The sequence below is a fragment of the Scylla paramamosain genome, chromosome 5 (assembly GCF_035594125.1).
Source record: "Scylla paramamosain isolate STU-SP2022 chromosome 5, ASM3559412v1, whole genome shotgun sequence".
NCBI classification, from domain to species: domain Eukaryota; kingdom Metazoa; phylum Arthropoda; class Malacostraca; order Decapoda; family Portunidae; genus Scylla; species Scylla paramamosain.
Window position 1 is genome coordinate 32422556 of NC_087155.1, and position 17755 is coordinate 32440310.

Below are 17755 nucleotides of genomic sequence, written 5' to 3' on the forward strand. Positions count from 1 at the left end.
GAGAGAGAGAGAGAGAGAGAGAGAGAGAGAGAGAGAGAGAGAGAATCATTATGTGAAACTAAATCCAAACCATTGAGCGAGACATGAGCTATTGACATTTGCAAGTTATAAGCGCCTCTTCTTGTGAGTCATGATGCCATGTGTGTAGCCTGCAGGAGTCAGGCACGCCGCTCACGCCTGACCGGGAACTGGCTGTCTTGTTTGGGCAGGGAAGGGAACTAAGACCCTTTTTCCCCTCTCTCTTTTGTGGTTAAGTTTATAGCGTTACTAATGAAGCGTGTTGCCATTCGTCTTTTACTATATCCATCCATCCATCCGTCCAGAGAGAGAGAGAGAGAGAGAGAGAGAGAGAGAGAGAAGAGACTGACTTACATTATTATTCGAGGGTACCTTCCGTCGTCCAATAGCTGCTAATATCGATGTAAGGAGTCAGCAAGTCAACACAACAAAATGCAGAGAAGCTGCGGTCGGGAAGCATCGGGGCGTATGGGGAGGAAGAGGTTCGCCAGCCACAGCCTCCTGTATGTCATATTTTTCCATCTCAAGGTCATCCCGTCTTGTTTCCTGCTGCAGCTGTCTGAGACCTAGTGTGGCTTTTGTTGTCTTATCTCTTTTCTTTCATATGTATTAGGACTTCACATAACTTATCCTGTCTCATTTTTATTTTATTATTATTTTTTTTTTTTTTTTTAAGGAACCTGAGTTTCTCTCTCTCTCTCTCTCTCTCTCTCTCTCTCTCTCTCTCTCTCTCTCTCTCTCTCTCTCTCTCTCTCTCTCTCTCTCTCTCTCTCTCTCTCTCTCTCTCTCTCTCTCTCATGCATTAAGGCCTATCATGGTTTTGCTCATCTTCTTTATTTGATACCAGCAGAATTACCCGGCGTTGCCAGAGTAAAATTTGGCTCTCCAAAAGACGGTTTGTCATCCTAAGCCAATCATTTGTTCGGCAAAGCTATTAACCAAACAAAGTTTATAATGAACCTAAAATATACGTCCGTTTACTGTTGTATGAATGCATGTTCTCTGTCGGTAGCCATTATGAACGTTTCCCCTGAATGGGCGCTACCATCAAGAACTGAGTTACGGTGAGAGATTTGCATTCTAACGGTTTAGGTTGGAAGTAATTAAGACAGCCTATGTCACTCCCTGGATCAAGGGGGACCCCCCTAACAGATTTCTTCACAGTTCAATGGTTTTTTCCGTGTAAAGCGGACAGACAGACAGACTGTGTTTTATTATATAAGATTTATTGAACTCTTCGTTGTTCTATTAATTTTATATACTTTCTTGTGTTCATTGAGACTTACCAGTACTCTGATGTATTATGGTGTGTTTAGTGTTAGATTGGAACCTAACGTGAATTTTCTTATTTTAATATATATAACGTTTGATACTTAGCATCAGTTTTCCTCTCACTTTTTTGCCAAATTTTTTTTTTTTTTTATTGGGGGGGGTGGGAAAGCGACAGTTGAGTGGGCTTTTTTCTACGTTTTCTCCCTTGACTTGCCTCCTATATTTCCTTCTTTTCTCATTTATATTATCTTCTTTGTACAGGTGATTTCGTGGACAGCACCAGCGCCCTCTCCAATCCCCTGCTGGTGTCTAGTGCGGGCGGCCTCATGGTGACTAACCCAGCCCTCTTCACCCATACCATGCTGAGCGCGGCCCCTACACTCCTTCTGGGCAACTCCCCCGTCCTCGGGTAAGTGATTGTACTCCTGCGCCCGCCACGTCCTTCCACGAATCCCTCGACCCTCACTCCCTCACTCCTTCAGCATACTTCAGAGAAAAGTGGAATTATGTAATAAACGCGAACTTCTTGTTCTTCCCAAATAATATTTTTATCTGTCAACCATGTGTGTGTGTGTGTGTGTGTGTGTGTGTGTGTGTGTGTGTGTGTGTGTCCATATTGGAGATTGTATATCACGTATTAAAGGAAATGTTATTGTGGTACAGGTATGTACATACATATCCTCTTAATTTGCGCTTTGATTCATGTATTGGACTTGTAAATTGACCCATCGAACAGTAACTACAAACACCACTATGTCCACAGACTGTGGCAGGTAGTTAGATCATTTATAGATAACATACATCAGGTACTTATAGTTTCTGTATACTTGTATTAATAGGCTACATGTATACGTATTTAGATTGTAACAGTCTAGGAAAATATAAAGTAATTAATTAATTAGTTAGGCAGATTCTTTTTCCTTTGATAAAGAAAAGTGGAATGGTTGCATACATCTGTTGATGATGTTCCAGAAGTGAATGGATGGGTCGCTTGAAGGAGCTGCAGGAGCGAGGGGGCTTGGCGGCTGCGGCGGCGGCAGCGGCGGCGGCGAGCAGCGGCAGTGACATTGACAGCCGGGAGCTGGACAACTCTCACCAATACACATCACGCAACACGGGTCAGCCTGTGGCCATGGACTTGTGTGTGGTGTGTGGTGACCGAGCCTCAGGTGAGCCACGGCGCATTGCAACATTCCCGGTGCTATATAAGTAGTTTAGGGAGAGCATGCTCTCTCTCTCTCTCTCTCTCTCTCTCTCTCTCTCTCTCTCTCTCTCTCTCTCTCTCTCTCTCTCTCTCTCTCTCTCTCTGTATCTTGAAACGAAACCTTTCTGTTTTGTTCCGTTGTAGATCGAAAAGCTAGGCTATGCAACGGCACATTCATCATTATTCATTATTCTTGTTTTCTTGTTAATCTTTATTAGTAATTTTCATTACCTCTTTTTTTTTCCCCCATCCGTTCCCCTCCACATATCTTATTGTTGTATCAATCCTTGTGTTGCTGAGGTCACTACTCACTAGGTTGGTCATATGTTGCGTATACGATCACTCTACCGTAATATATATATATATATATATATATATATATATATATATATATATATATATATATATATATATATATATATATATATATATATATATATATATATATATATATATATATATATATATATATACTAGTGTACATTGTTATCGAGAAATTTTATTAACAGTGATATTTCTGGTTCCTGAACATGTCAAAAGTTTCCAGCAACGAGAAACAAAGATCCAAGTAAGCAGAGGTGCAGGTAGTTAAGAGTGTCGGCCTCAGGTAGTAAGGGCCAGCGTAATATATATATATATATATATATATATATATATATATATATATATATATATATATATATATATATATATATATATATATATATATATATATATATATATAGTTGAGATACAAAATCGGTAAATTTTTAGATTTACATCATAATCCTCCTAACGTAGTGGGGAGGCTGCGCCCCCCCTCCCCCTCTCACATGGATGCTAATCTAACGTAACTTAGCCGGGGGGCTTGACTCCCCTCCCCCATCCCCCTTCAGAGATATTAATCTAACCTGACCAAGCTGAGGAGTTGTCCTCTACCCCAATCCCACCTCAAAGATAATAATCAAACCTGACCTATCCTACCTACAGGATCAGTAATATTTTTCATTTTTATTTTTTACTTATTTATTTATTTATTTGTTTGTTTTATTTTATTTTATTTATTTATTTATTTTCTTTTTGGGGGAGGAGTGCCCGTATATTTAAAAAACTATGGAAACTCAGATAAAAGCTTCTTAGAATCTAGTAAGGTATGCAAAAATCACATTCTCAATCTTGTAGAGTGTGATGGTGTAAATCTAAAATAATTCTCTCTCTCTCTCTCTCTCTCTCTCTCTCTCTCTCTCTCCTCTCTCTCTCTCTCCTCTCTCTCTCTCTCTCTCTCTCTCTCTCTCTCTCTCTCTCCTCTCTCTCTCTCTCTCTCTCTCTCTCTCTCTCTCTCCTCTCTCTCTCTCTCTCTCTCTCTCTCTCTCTCCCTCTCTCTCTCTCCTCTCTGTGTCACTGTGTGTGTGTGTTGATTCTTGATGTGATTCATCACAATCATCTTTCTTAGTTACAATTATTCTCATGTTATTTACACTGTAGTACATAATAGAGGCACCTTATTTTTTTTTTTTTTCAAGTTTTCAACACAAAGAAGAGTATGACATCACTTTTATACAGTAAATCATCAAGAAATATTTTTATACTATCCTGTACATTAAGAGAAGGATGCTATTGTATATTCATTATCAATACTTATCACAGTTTAATGTTACTTTTTCAAGAATTTAAATTTAATACTACAGTATAATGTTAATATTTTACCAGTATATATATATTATTATATACACATTGCCATCTGGGTTATTTTTTAAATGTGACAAGCTATAACCAAGCACCTCACCCGGACAGGCCGCCACTATGGAGCCATCAGCTGTGAAGGCTGCAAAGGCTTCTTCAAGAGGTCAATTCGTAAACAGCTGGGATACACATGCCGAGGGAACAAGACTTGTGAGGTGACCAAGCACCACCGCAACAGGTGCCAGTACTGCCGCCTGCAGAAGTGTCTGGCGATGGGCATGCGCAGCGACTGTAAGAACGATACTAAGGATTTGTACAAAAGTTTGTGGTGTTTTGTCTTTTGTTTTCTTAGTCTTAGGCACCCTAATATTAAGTTGGTGGCCAGAGCAGGGGGTTAGCTAGTTTAGTAATAGTGCAACTTAATTCTCAACACTGCTTATATTCATCTTAAGCCAAACTTAATTGCTTATTATGTTATGTAACTTATGGCCAAGTAATATTTATGTGTTGGCTTTTTGTTTTGTATGTCTTGTGCCCATAGACCTTGTTAACTAATCAGTGGAATATTTCACTTAACTAGCTACTGTAAATACAGTGTACATTGAAATAACCCAAGCAGCCTCATAGCAGCAGTCTCTAATTTTACCATTCAGGCTTATTGTTCAATTAATTAGATATCTTCAATTTAATGATCACATTTAAGTTACTGCCTTTGTTCCTCTGTTGTTTTCATATGATATTCCATATTTTAACATTCAACATAGGTCTTTTGTCAGTAAAATATTGTACCAGAAAAATATATTCCTCACAGTTTTGTAATAGAGCTTCCTCCCCTTTCCCCTGTCCTTCCCTAGAGATGAGTGTTAAAATTGACCATAGAACCTCATAGTGAGTAGTAGTGACTATAACAGCAGCTCCCCTCCCCTCCCATCCCCTTCCCCCTGTGCTGGCCACCACATCCCTGTGAGAGCACACGCCTTTGCATGATGTGGAGATGCTACTACGTACAGCTACCCTGGAATCATGCTATGTACAGCTACCCTGAAGCCATACCATGTACAGCTACCCTGGAACCACGATTACATATGGCAACCTCCACAGACCACTGACCCCTTTAAAAGACTCGCACTCCAACAAGGCAAGATGTCTTGGTACTTTGCCATTATTTGGGCAGCGCCTCTGGCATAGCTGGAGGCATTTTTCTGTAGTTATAGTAATGAATTTTGTAAGAATATCTCATTATCATATGTACAATTTTGTCAGTCACTATGCTGCCACAAGGTTGCTTCTCTGGGGCTTCTTCATCAGAAATAATGCTCAGTGGATAAATGATTAACATCGATTAGATGAAGGGAATCCCAGGTATGTGTCCAGCAGGATATCTACTTCCTAAGCTTGGAGGAACACTGCACCTGTCAGTCATGCACCTTCATACTAGAACAAAAAAGCTACAAAAAAATCAGAAAGATTTCTTATCGGATATCTTTCCTTTAGGAGTAATTTGCAAACTCGGATTTCATTCAGTTTTCATCGATAGTATTTTTTCTGTTACATTACTAGATAGAATTTGTTCTGATATAAATTTATTATATGCATTTTAGTAAAGATTTTTTAAAGTTAATTGTTTTGAACTGATTGATAACTGATTAGGATCAAAATAGGATCAAATTATTCCAGTGAACTGGTGCACTTTTGTTAGACAGGATATTCATGGGTGGTCAAGTCAGCTGACTTTGGTGCTTTGTTAGCATGACCATTAAGCATGAGTAACCTATTATTAAGACATTTGGGTGACCATTGTGCAAGTTCAGCTAGACTGAGGTCAAGTGGATTAGCATGTTGGACTCAAGCATCCATACCCTTGCCTCTGCCTCGTGCAAAGCTGCGTGTTGCTATCCAGGAGGTGAACAAAAAGAGGATGAAGTTTCTTAGATCCTCCAAGAGTTATCATGGTCATGTGTCATCTGAGGCTACTTGCCAGTTAGCTTAGTTGGTGGCTGTGTTGCCTCAGGTGTCTGGTGTGGTATCTCTAGGGAGACTGAGCACCTCCCTCTTCACTGTGACACTGCCAGCTGTAACACCTCCATTGATGTGCTGCCTTGATTTTTTTTTTTTTTTTTTTTTTTTGTTTATTCACTTGTTTAGGAATGATGGTTATACCATAACAAATGGCATAGCATGTGCCAATTTTTTTTTTTTTTTTTTTTTTTTTTCCTTTTTTGATTAGCCACAAGCAAAAGTTCAGGGCAGCCACAATAGCTGGAGGCCTACAACAGAGCAGTGTCTTACAGCATGAGATGCCTCTGATGATCTTGAAGGGGCAAGCAAAATTATCCTGTAGTTTGACCCCTTCTTGACTGATTGTGAGAGACATGTCCTATGTATGGTGCAGGACCAACATGGACAAACATTCCCCATCGCATTGCACTTTTGGTGTTTGGCTTCACATAGAGGAATTTTATTAGAAGTATCTTGTTCATTAGACACGCATTATTATCTTTTGTTGAAGGTAAATTGATGGGATTGTGTTTGTCACATGTTATTGCAATGATCTTTCTTTCACATCTGGAAACAACTAAGATTCTTTCAAGAAAAGTGGTTTTCATAATGGCAAGATAATCTACATTCCTGATAAAATACTCATATTGATCTGGGATACATTCCTCCTTGAAACATACAACATCTTTTCCATTCTATTTATGAGACTCGTGGGGTTTTCTCATGCCCCCAACACCTTTCAGTTTCTTTATGATGGCACTAGCTGTTTCAGATCACCAAGTGGAGAATGCAGAAGGAAGATTCATAGTAGTCACTTGGGGCCTTGCAACCTCTCCCTCCAGTTGAGATGATCACTTAAGTTATTTATTTTTTATTTATTTATTTTTATTCATTTATTTTTATTTTTTTATTGTTATTATTATTTTTTTATTACTTTGCTTTCATGGGTTCTTTATGCACCAAAATTTCATTACTTTGCACAATATAAAGGATGGCCATGTATGGTCCAATTCTTGAGCTAGAGCCTTGGGGTAACTTTCACATTTCCATTTTTCTCTTTTATACATTATTGATTTTTAACTACAAAGATTGTTAATGTCTTAAAGTAAATTAATGACCATCAAAGATATATTCTTGATTAACATTGTCATTCATATGTTGTTGTGATGTGATAGAATATTCATTGTTTAGAATCTACTGACTTAGGTTCACAGATTTAGATTTTTGGAAAGTATGAGCACTTTATTGCTCTCTGATCATGCACTATCACCTTCGTACAAAAAAAATGTAAAGAAAATACATTGAATTTGCTTGTATAATGTGGTTTTGTTTATAGGAGCTTTTAAACTTGTAACTATTAGTATTTACATTTTAAAATATAAAGTAATGCAGTTTGCTATTGTATTTTTACAAGTTTTAATTATATGAATAAAGAGTAAAGTAAGGCATAGGTCCCAGTGGATTACCTCTAACCAAATATTTTCCCCAACCACATTAACAGCAGTCCAATCAGAGCGAAAACCAAATAGCTTTTTGGGTGCTGGGGACCGGCAAGACAAGGAAGAAAGTCCACCCATAACTGTCAATCCAATATCTGGTTTTGAGTCCCCAACACTGGCATCCAGCAAGACTCCAGTAGTGGGTAAGGACATCCCCTCCCAGCCCCCAACCAGCCTAGCTGAACTGCACATCCAAATGGCAAAAGCCTTTGAAGGAGCTTTCAATGTGGAATCCAAAGAAGCAGGTAAGAGGGGATTACAATATGTTCTTTAGACTACACATTACCTGTTACTTGTTTTTATTAATTTACTTATCTATCTACTTATTTATTTTTATTTGTTTTATCTGTTTTCCATAATTCATTTAAAAGTAAACTTAAAACAAATTAACTTAAGTAAAAGACTGCAAGTAACTGTGATATGATTATTATGGTTTTATAATATGGAAGAATGTTTCATACTAATTTTTCACAAAGTATCCTGTATGCTTCTTAGCCATCTCTCTGCATACCCGGCTGATACCCCCTTTGAATGGCAATAGCCAGGACAAGGCAGGCATACACACACACACACACAGTGTGTAGTGTAGTGGTTAGCACTCTCACTTCACAACTGAGAAGCCCCAGGTTTGAATCCCAGGCATGGCAGAGCAAATGGGTGAACCTTTTAATGTGTAGCCCATGTTCACGTAGCAGCAAGTAGGTGCAGGATGTAACCCGAGGGGTTGTGACCTCGCTGTCCTGGTGTGTAACATGTAAGTGGCCTCAGTCCTACACAAAGATTGATCAGTATGAGTTTTGAGTTCTTTTTGTAAGGGAACAGCTGGCTGGGTGACCAACAGATAACCATAGGTGAATACGCGCACTTTCATACCTATAGTATTATAAACAAGTCTTAGTAGAGGCCAAGCACTTGAATAAACAAGAAGGAAATGTCTAGATAAACAGAGGTGGAAGCTCCTCTGCCATGTTCCCCTCCTTTGGGGTATATTCCCAGAGGGAGTGAGGTATCAGAGAGATAGGTTATATATGTACATCATTTCTTATTGACCATAATGCCATTATTATAGGTGATTCACCAAAGGTTGCCACATCCATACAAGAAACATGTTTTTCTCATCAACATAGCCAGAGCTTCACTGGAGCAACTGAAGCTTACTTTAATGTTGCCTTGTGTTCTAGATTGGCATGAAACAAGTAATGGTGATGCGCGGCAAGAGGACGATTCTCCTGCAGCAAATGGAGATGGTGATAAACACATGAATGAAAAGCAAGTAAAACGGGCAATAGAAAATATGGCGAAAGTAAGTGGTGCTTGACAGATTTGTGAACTTTTTTTTGTTGGGGGACACATTTCTAAATTTAGCTAGCTGGAATGAAAAACACTGACTCTGAATGAAAGTAGCAGTTTAGGTAATAGAAACTGAAAGAGTGAAGATGAACTAGGAAAATGCAATGCAGTCTTTGTGTGCATTACTGCAGCAATAAGCACTGAGCTCCACTTTCTTTCATGGACAGAAAACAGATCATTGGATACAGAAGAAATATGGCAGGTAAGGATCAGATTGGCTTCCTGTAGGCAGAAAAAAAAATGAGATAATGAATTTAGAAAAGAGCAAGTCACTCAGTAGTTTTGAAGATCTTGATGGTCTCTTTTCAAGTCCTAAGTCATAGGGAAGTGAAAAATCAAGATTATCTTGAGTTTATAATAGAAGAGTGATAAGAGCATTACTAACATGAAAATCATGAATGAGCAAGAGGGTGAAGTCAGGTTACTACTAGTTGGTCCCTACATGCATGAGTGACAGAACAAGAATGGGAGTGAAAGGGAAACAATGAAATATTGAGCAATAGGTTGCACAGGTCAGGTTGGGAAGAAACAATGATACATTCATTAGAATCTGGAACTTAAGTAATATTAAGCAAAGGATTAGTGTGTCTTTCTTCTATCAAGAGTACTATTCTGATCTTGCTGATACACCTGCATTTTTCTCTGAGGCCTCATCACAGTGGAGGAAGAAATTTTGATATAAATGGCTTTTAGGAAGAAAGTAATATTTATGCAGAACATCAGATAAATAGATACTTAACTAAAAAGTCTTCAAGGAATATTAAATATTAATGGAAGAGATCTGATGCTGCCCTGTTTTACAAGATTAAATAATACATTTCTTAATATTATTTACTAATTTTGCATGTTTTACTTGTTTATTGCTAGATAGAACAGTCTGAAAGACTATTTATGTACAAGTTGAAACTTCTGTTATGATAGCACTGTTAATAAAGTTTCATGAATATGTAGCAGAATAGATAGGTGTTTAGATAAGATCTACATAAATGGTTGATGAGGAAGTACTTTATATGAACAATCAGAATAGTAAAACTGTTTTGTTTAATAACTAGCATATGAATGTGACCATATATATATTTAAAGTCTTAAAATTATCTGTTAAAAATTAACAAATTTTTCTATGATACTGTCTCTGTATAACTCACATGATGGATATTGAATTTTTTACTTAATTAATTATTTCAGTTGTCATGTTTGGTGTTGGAAATTTTATCCATCAGAAGTATACAATAAAAGTCATTCATCTTTATTAATCAACTGTCGTATATTTCAGTTCAATGGCTCAGAGAATGGTGATTGTGAGGACACTGAAAGTAACAGCACATATGAGCTGGATGGCCCACTACTGGCTGACAGCTTAGTACCATTCAATTTAACTGCCCCGTCCCCAATGCCTGCCTACCTCAATGTACACTACATCTGTGAGTCAGCATCAAGATTGCTGTTCCTTTCCATTCATTGGGCAAGAAATATCCCCTCCTTTCAGTGCCTCAGGTAAGATTCATATTTTTCTGTTTTTATTGTTGTACAAAATTAATGGGAAAGATTTTTGTCTTGTATTCATTACATGCCCATCATTTATCTTCTAGCTTGAACATTGGTAGCCCTCCTGTGTATGAATTCTTGTTAATGCAGTTGTTCATCCACACTGTCGCAGATGAAAACTTATACAGGATGATTTAAGAAAAGTATATCGGTTTCACATGTTTATTTTGAAAGAACTCAAAATTATATTACTTTGAATAGAAAATGTATTGCAAGTGTACATTATCTCAGTTTTATTGGCACAGAATAGTACTGGATTCTTCAATAGTTCTGTATCTTCATTTATGCACATCCTTGTAATTTACACTCATCATGTAATTGAGATGTGCCTTAATTCTGATTACAAAAGTTCTGATTACAAAGTTCTGATGCACCCTTGTTAGGGTCTCAGGTGTAACATGCTGGACATAATTAGTCATATTTAGCTTTATCAGGATCAGTGTAGTAGGGTGGATACCAAAGACAAAGTCCTTGGAGAGTCCACACAGCCAAAAGTCCATTGAATTCAGGTCAGGACTGTATGAGTGTGGGAGACACTTGTGTGCTAAGTTGAGTTGAAGAAAATAAGTAGTTGCTGAAGATCTGGTGGAGAGATGCAATATTGTCATGTATAGTGTGAGGAGGGACCCCATCCTGCATGAACCTGGTCATATAGAGTTGGCTTGGAGTGAGGACTACACTGAGATCAGCACAAAACTGCCTGATAATCTTCCTGTATCAACATAATTTCTGTGTTGATGATGATGGTCTAGCCACCTTCTTCAAACCAGTAGGAATCCAGTAACCTATGCCTTGCACTGTAGACCATAAAACAGTTACCTTAGGACCTTACAGCTGCATAAATGCATAAATGATGATACATGAAAATAAAGGAATGCAGTATTTTTTTCTCTGATGTTAAAAAATGTCATAATGTATACTTTATATATATATATATATATATATATATATATATATATATATATATATATATATATATATATATATATATATATATATATATATATATATATATATATATATATATATATATATATATTATATATATATATTTTTTTCTCTCTCTCTCTCTCTCTCTCTCTCTCTCTCTCTCTCTCTCTCTCTCTCTCTCTCTCTCTCTCTCTCTCTCTCTCTCTCTCTCTCTCTCTCTCTCTCTCTCTCTCTCCAGTCTAATAGAATGTTGAGTTCTTTCTGAATAAACTTGTGAAATTGGTACAACTTTTTTAAATCATCTTTTAAACATTAATAAGTAATTAAGAAATGAAATAGATTGAAAATAAATGTCATTCCATTACCAAGACACTTTTCAGTAATAATGCAGGAATTCACATTTTCTTTATTTATCTATTTATTTACTTATATATTTATCTATTTATTTATTTAGCTATTTACTTATTAATTTATTTATTTTTATTACTGTTCAGCCAAGAGTCACAAGTGGCACTGGTGCGAGGCTGCTGGTCTGAGCTGTTCACGCTAGGCATGGCTCAGTGCAGCAGAATCATGTCCCTCAACACCATCCTCACAGCTATTGTATCACATCTCACTCAAGCTGCTGCCACTGAAAAACTCACACCCTCTAGGTTCAAGCAGGTGAAAATCAAAGTTGTCTTCCACATTGTTATTAATTTTCTTTTTAGATCTGAAATACAACATGAAATGAAATTCTACAATAAATCAATACTTTTGTGATTTTACTCATATATTAAGTTTTAAGTATAAGAGTGAATATGGCTGGGACAAGCTGTCTTAATATATGTTTGTATTTTACAGGTTTCAGAGCACATAAGTCGACTGCAGGATTTTGTGTCAGCCATGACTAAACTTCAGCCAGATGAACATGAATATGCATATTTAAAAACTATAGTGCTCTTCCAATATGGTAAGAAAATTATATTTGTTATTTTTTGTGCATATGAATGGGAATGGATGTATGGAAATGGTCCATCTCAGTTATCCTTCTTTGAAAAATGTGAGCTTGGTACATAGATTCAAGTCTACCCCATTACATTATCTTTATAACCCATGTATAAATAACATTTATCTCACACATTTTGCTTCCTCTGGGAACTTTTTCCATGCTTCTCTAGCTCACTGTAGGGGACTTGAGATTTAGGCACATTTCATTGAGGAAAAAATTTAATAGATTTTTTAAATTCTTTTCAAAAAATAGTGAGAGATGACAGGTAGATATGCCCCATTTTGAAAGGGACATTAGTATTATATATGTAAGTATGCATGCATTTTCTGCATAGAAAGAAAAAATTACCTATATCACATCACACAGAAAATGTTCTGAGTGGAAAGCGGAGCCAAATAGAGAGACTGCAGGAGAGAGCAGCCCAGGAATTGCGGCTTCATGTGGATGATGCATATCCAGACACACCTGAAAGGTTTACCCGCCTCCTCCTTAAGCTACCTACCCTGAAAGCTCTCCAGCCACAGGTGAGACCCTCACTGTCAAGTCTTGTTTTCTATTGATTTGAAGTTTGTGGATTGGCACCAATGAGCATAATCATGACTGTGCCCAGTGAAATGAGCCACATCAGAAGTACTGGAGTTAACATTCACTCTTCATGTGATCTGAAACTATAAGTGCAAATGTGTAAGGTCATGAGACAACATTTTGTCATCCCATTTAGTCATGGATATTGTTTCTAGAAGGAAAGGTGTGGACTGAGTTATATTTGTAACTTTATATATATATATATATATATATATATATATATATATATATATATATATATATATATATATATATATATATATATATATATATATATATATATATATATATATATATATATATATATATATATATATATATATATACCTGAAATTAGTGACAGTTTTTCTATTTACTTATATACTCATTTTCTCATTTCAGGTTATGGAAGAGTTATTCTTTGCTGGTCTAATAGGAAATGTACAGATAGATTCTGTAATTCCCTATATTATGAAGATGGAAATGTCTGAATAGTCAAATGAAAATAAATATTGTATGGAATAGATGGCCAAAGAAAATAATATTCTCTTACAATATGAAAATAAAAAACATTAAAGAGCTCAATCATATACAGGTAAGACAGTGGTGGTGTGCAATGAACTCTGAGGCATACTGCAGATAAAAGACATTACCCAAAGCAGCATTGTGGACCCTTGGTGAGGGACGTATATGGTAATGGCCTGAGTGGTGATTGCTTACACAAAAACAATACACACTCCCCGCAGAAAAACCCGTGACTAATTGTGTTAAGGCATTGTTGTTGATGGACTCTTCTCCATGGAAAGGTTAAGCTATGAGGACATTAACCCACACCCAAAAGAATATACAGTAGTTCTTTTACCAGTGACAGATCTTATTTTTGTGGGTTACATGATGAGTCTCCAAGCTTAACCAGTTTTCATGTTTATCTCCAGTGGATCAGGGTATTTTCATAAGCATTATTTTAGGTATATTTGCAGTTGATGTACAGTATCTTTTTCAACACATACAGCCTTTAACTGTAACTAATAATGGCTGTTTTTATCAATACAGAAATGTGATTAAAGGCCAGTTTTTGCCATTGTTTCAGTGTTTACAGAAGGTACAGACCAGATAGATGAATACCTTTGTTAAACAAGGCTGTGTGTCAATGGAGCTTGTTTTTACTAGTATGAGTGTAGAGATAAGCTTTGTTGAGACTTGGTACAAGAGTTTGCATTGTTGATCTCACCACAGTAGTGCTGATCATAACAACTACGGGCTTCCTTGAACTATGGCACGACCAGCAGCACACAAAGATTGACGCTGGTGCAGAAAACTTACCCTAACTCCCTGGATGTAAGTTGTGATATTAAGTCAACACATGCTGGTCAGGTCATCCTGTGTGGCCTGACAGGTGATAATTGTAACACAAACATGAGGCACAATACTAAATACTGAAAGTTTATGTCAGCATTTCAAATCAGTTTGGTCACTTTTATCATCAGTCATATCACAAAACTAGACAATAGGGTCCAGATAATGAAATCAAGATTCTCCCTCAAGCAGAGTTAGTAGCATAGTCTTCTATTACTGAAAGCTGGGCATGAACCCATGGAAAGTCAACTGCTTTACATACTTTTTCAGTTGTGTTGACAGTGTGGGTATTCGGGCATATGTTGAAGCTGATGGATAAACCTTCTTCCTTCAAAAATTTTGGGCTACATACACATTCATCTAAACAGTTCATTGAACTATTTCACACTGTACTTTATATACTCCAACACACTAAGCCAGGCACACTTTTAGTAACAGGTTCCAGCAGTAATTGATTTAAAGGAAAAAAAATTATCAGTAATTGGACAACATCCAAAGGAGTAACACCTCATTATTATATTTTTACGTTACTGCAACTGCAATTTTTTTTCTTTTTTATTACTTTATTTTTTTTTTCTTTTTGGTAATATATTAAAATATAATAAGGATTTATTATATTATTGTAATATTCTGTATATAGGTTGGTGCTTCTAATGGATATAATTTCATATAACTATCTTTAAAGTGGCTAGGATTTTTATTCATTACTGTAAGATTATGTCAGTATTATTTTTGACAGTGGTGAATTTAGTTTTATGTAACAAATTGATTCAGTCTGTTCTTGTGGCTAAGGCAGTAATACATAGAACCTATATTCAGTTGTTGTCGAAGCTTTATTTCCATTATTATGAAGATCTTTTGTTAATCTTAAATGGCATGAATGATATTTTTATACTACCCAAAATTTTAAACTTTTGATACATGAGGTAGTAACTTGGCAGAATACATGGCTAAAATATTAATTTCTTATAAAGGCACTAAAACATTTAAACAAATAAAGTTTTGACATTAGTAACTTAACAGTGTTAGCATGAACACTTTATCTGGTATGTGAACTATGTACAGCAGTTATGTCTGCTTCTGAACAAACACAACTATCCCTGATAATTACTCTAGTCTGGCCTCATCAGATATGTTTGGCATTATAATGTTTTAGATTACTTTTTTTTTCTTTTTTTTTCTTTTTTTTTTTAAGTGAGTCATTCTGGGTGAAGTATTGTAGGTTATCTAAGACAGAGTTTGTTGTACACAGTGTTTTGAATAGGATGAACAGAGGTGGCCTGCCATTGTTGTATATATTTGTTAACTGGAAGTGGTGTTTCCACTTTATTGTTTACTTATGTTTTGTTCCAAAATTGGGTGTTAAATTATTTTTGTTAACTTCAGTAAGTACATGTACCAGATTGTATTAACAAAGACATCACTTGGAATTATCCGTTTGAATGCCAGTGTTAACACTTTTTCCTACTTTTGTAATTCTTGAGCTTTACCTGACTTGTTTTAGGCTGTTTGTGATAGGCCTATCCATTGTACTTTGATTAAGCATATTTTGCTGCCTCACAGCTACACATTAATCCAGAATCACATGGGTAAGGCTGAAATACCTTGGTGTTCAGTGGAACACTTCACCGGTGAATGTTGTGCACATTAAGGTAAAAATGTGGTCAATTGCAGGAGCAGCAATTTTCTAAAGTCTTATTTATCAGTATCTTGATCATTGTTTTGAATTATATATTTTGTAAACACATTTTTGTATTTAGGCAATAACAACATTGACATCTAAACCCCTTATACAGTTTAGATGTTTTACAATCAAAAAGGAATCTATTAGATATCAAATACTAGATTAAGTTTTATAACGTATGGGTGAAAGCAGTGATCAGGAACTTTTACTGATGGATACAGGATGGGAAGATTTCAAAAACAACTTTGTAAGAATTGCTGAGTCTGCCACAAGTTAACTATTCCCTGTCCAACAACATGGTGAGAGAACATCCTGGCACTTAAATCATGCAAGGTTCTTCCGTTATATTGAGTGAATTATCAAAAGTTAGACTTTCATAATGGAAATGCCTTACAAAATACAAATCACATTTTTGTATATGAAAGATTCCTCATATTTTTGTATGAAATTTTGAAAATATAAAAGTTTCAGCTGCTCATCTACTAATACACATGGAGCTTCTAAGTTGTGGATCCTTGTCTCGTGGATGAGGTGAGTCTTCTCTGCCCCTCATCCTCAACAGGTGAATTTGAAATGGACACAAAAAAATATGTAATAATAAAATGCAACCTATATTTTATATAATTGAAATAGGCATTAAGGCTATGTAAAATTATGAGTAGTGATATACATTTTTGTGTCACTTTCAAATCTTAAAGCTATTCTCAAATTTTCATGGGAACCACCCTTGTATATATCATTTAAGAACAACAATCATCAATCCTTTGTCTATTTCATTACTTCTCTATGATGTAATTATGTATTTCTTAACATAAAACAGAAAAGATAAAAGTGTTTGATTTCCTTTTTAAAATAAGTGTATTTTATCTATGCATCTAGTGGTTGAAGACCTGCAGAAGAACATGATGCTCCAGCACAAGGCTTGTTAGTCTGTAACAAGTGTCATTAAGCATCTTACAATTTCAGTCTTGGTATCTCTTTTGCTGTTGAAGTGATAGGATGAGAGAGATCAATTATATACTGAATTTGGTATGTAAAAAGTAAGAGTGTCTTTCACTGTACATGCCAACATACCAATTGGTGCTACCATACATAATGTAAGTACAAATGGTACTTTCAGCCACATCATTGATTGTCATTTTATGCTCTTCCCTTTCCCCCAATTAGAACTACATACTTATCCACATTAGCTTTGCGTGATTTTGATGTATTATTTGTTTAAATAAAAAAAATTGCTTTCAACATCCTGCAATAGTCATCTAACTTATTTTTTTCCATTGGTATATGGCATATTAGCATAAAAGGCCCAATGCCAGGGTTATATGAATTATTTATCTTTGTTTAGGCAGATATAAGGTAAGCTAAGTATTTCTCAGAAAAAAAAACTTAGCTGGAATTTGGGTGGAGTGTCTGCCTGGAGTAATAGTAACCTGATTAAGGACGAGCAGTGAACTGCTCAGGACGCTGGCTGCAGTGTAACTGTTTAAGTGGGAGCAGGAATGTAACTGATCTCTCCTCAAGTGTAACTAAGCTGAGTGAGAGAGCGGGGTGTGTAGCTACAACCACTCCTTGAATGTGACTGACTCCTGGCACATGAAGCAAATTGAGAACAGTTTTGTTCCAGGAGCCCAGATCCACTTGATCCAGATCCTCATTGGTTCATCCACTCATCAAGGTGGATT

General features: G+C 36.2%; 1 protein-coding gene across 15 annotated transcripts in view; it reads left to right on the plus strand.

Moving 5' to 3' along the window:
• LOC135100844 (orphan steroid hormone receptor 2-like) overlaps positions 1–16904 on the plus strand; it is a 262572-nt gene extending 245668 nt beyond the window's left edge. For 13 of the 15 annotated variants that reach the window (XM_064004296.1, XM_064004298.1, XM_064004299.1 and 10 more), the window contains 10 exons: positions 1552–1699; positions 2263–2459; positions 4268–4477; positions 7656–7898; positions 8835–8956; positions 10277–10497; positions 11973–12141; positions 12322–12430; positions 12836–12993; positions 13436–16904. In XM_064004296.1, the coding sequence (XP_063860366.1) occupies positions 1552–1699; positions 2263–2459; positions 4268–4477; positions 7656–7898; positions 8835–8956; positions 10277–10497; positions 11973–12141; positions 12322–12430; positions 12836–12993; positions 13436–13528 (1670 nt within the window). In that variant the 3' untranslated portion in view covers positions 13529–16904. The remainder of the gene's footprint in view (positions 1–1551; positions 1700–2262; positions 2460–4267; positions 4478–7655; positions 7899–8834; positions 8957–10276; positions 10498–11972; positions 12142–12321; positions 12431–12835; positions 12994–13435) is intronic. The other 2 variants (XM_064004301.1, XM_064004300.1) reach the window with 2 other exon arrangements.
• The last annotated feature ends 851 nt before the right edge of the window (positions 16905–17755 follow it).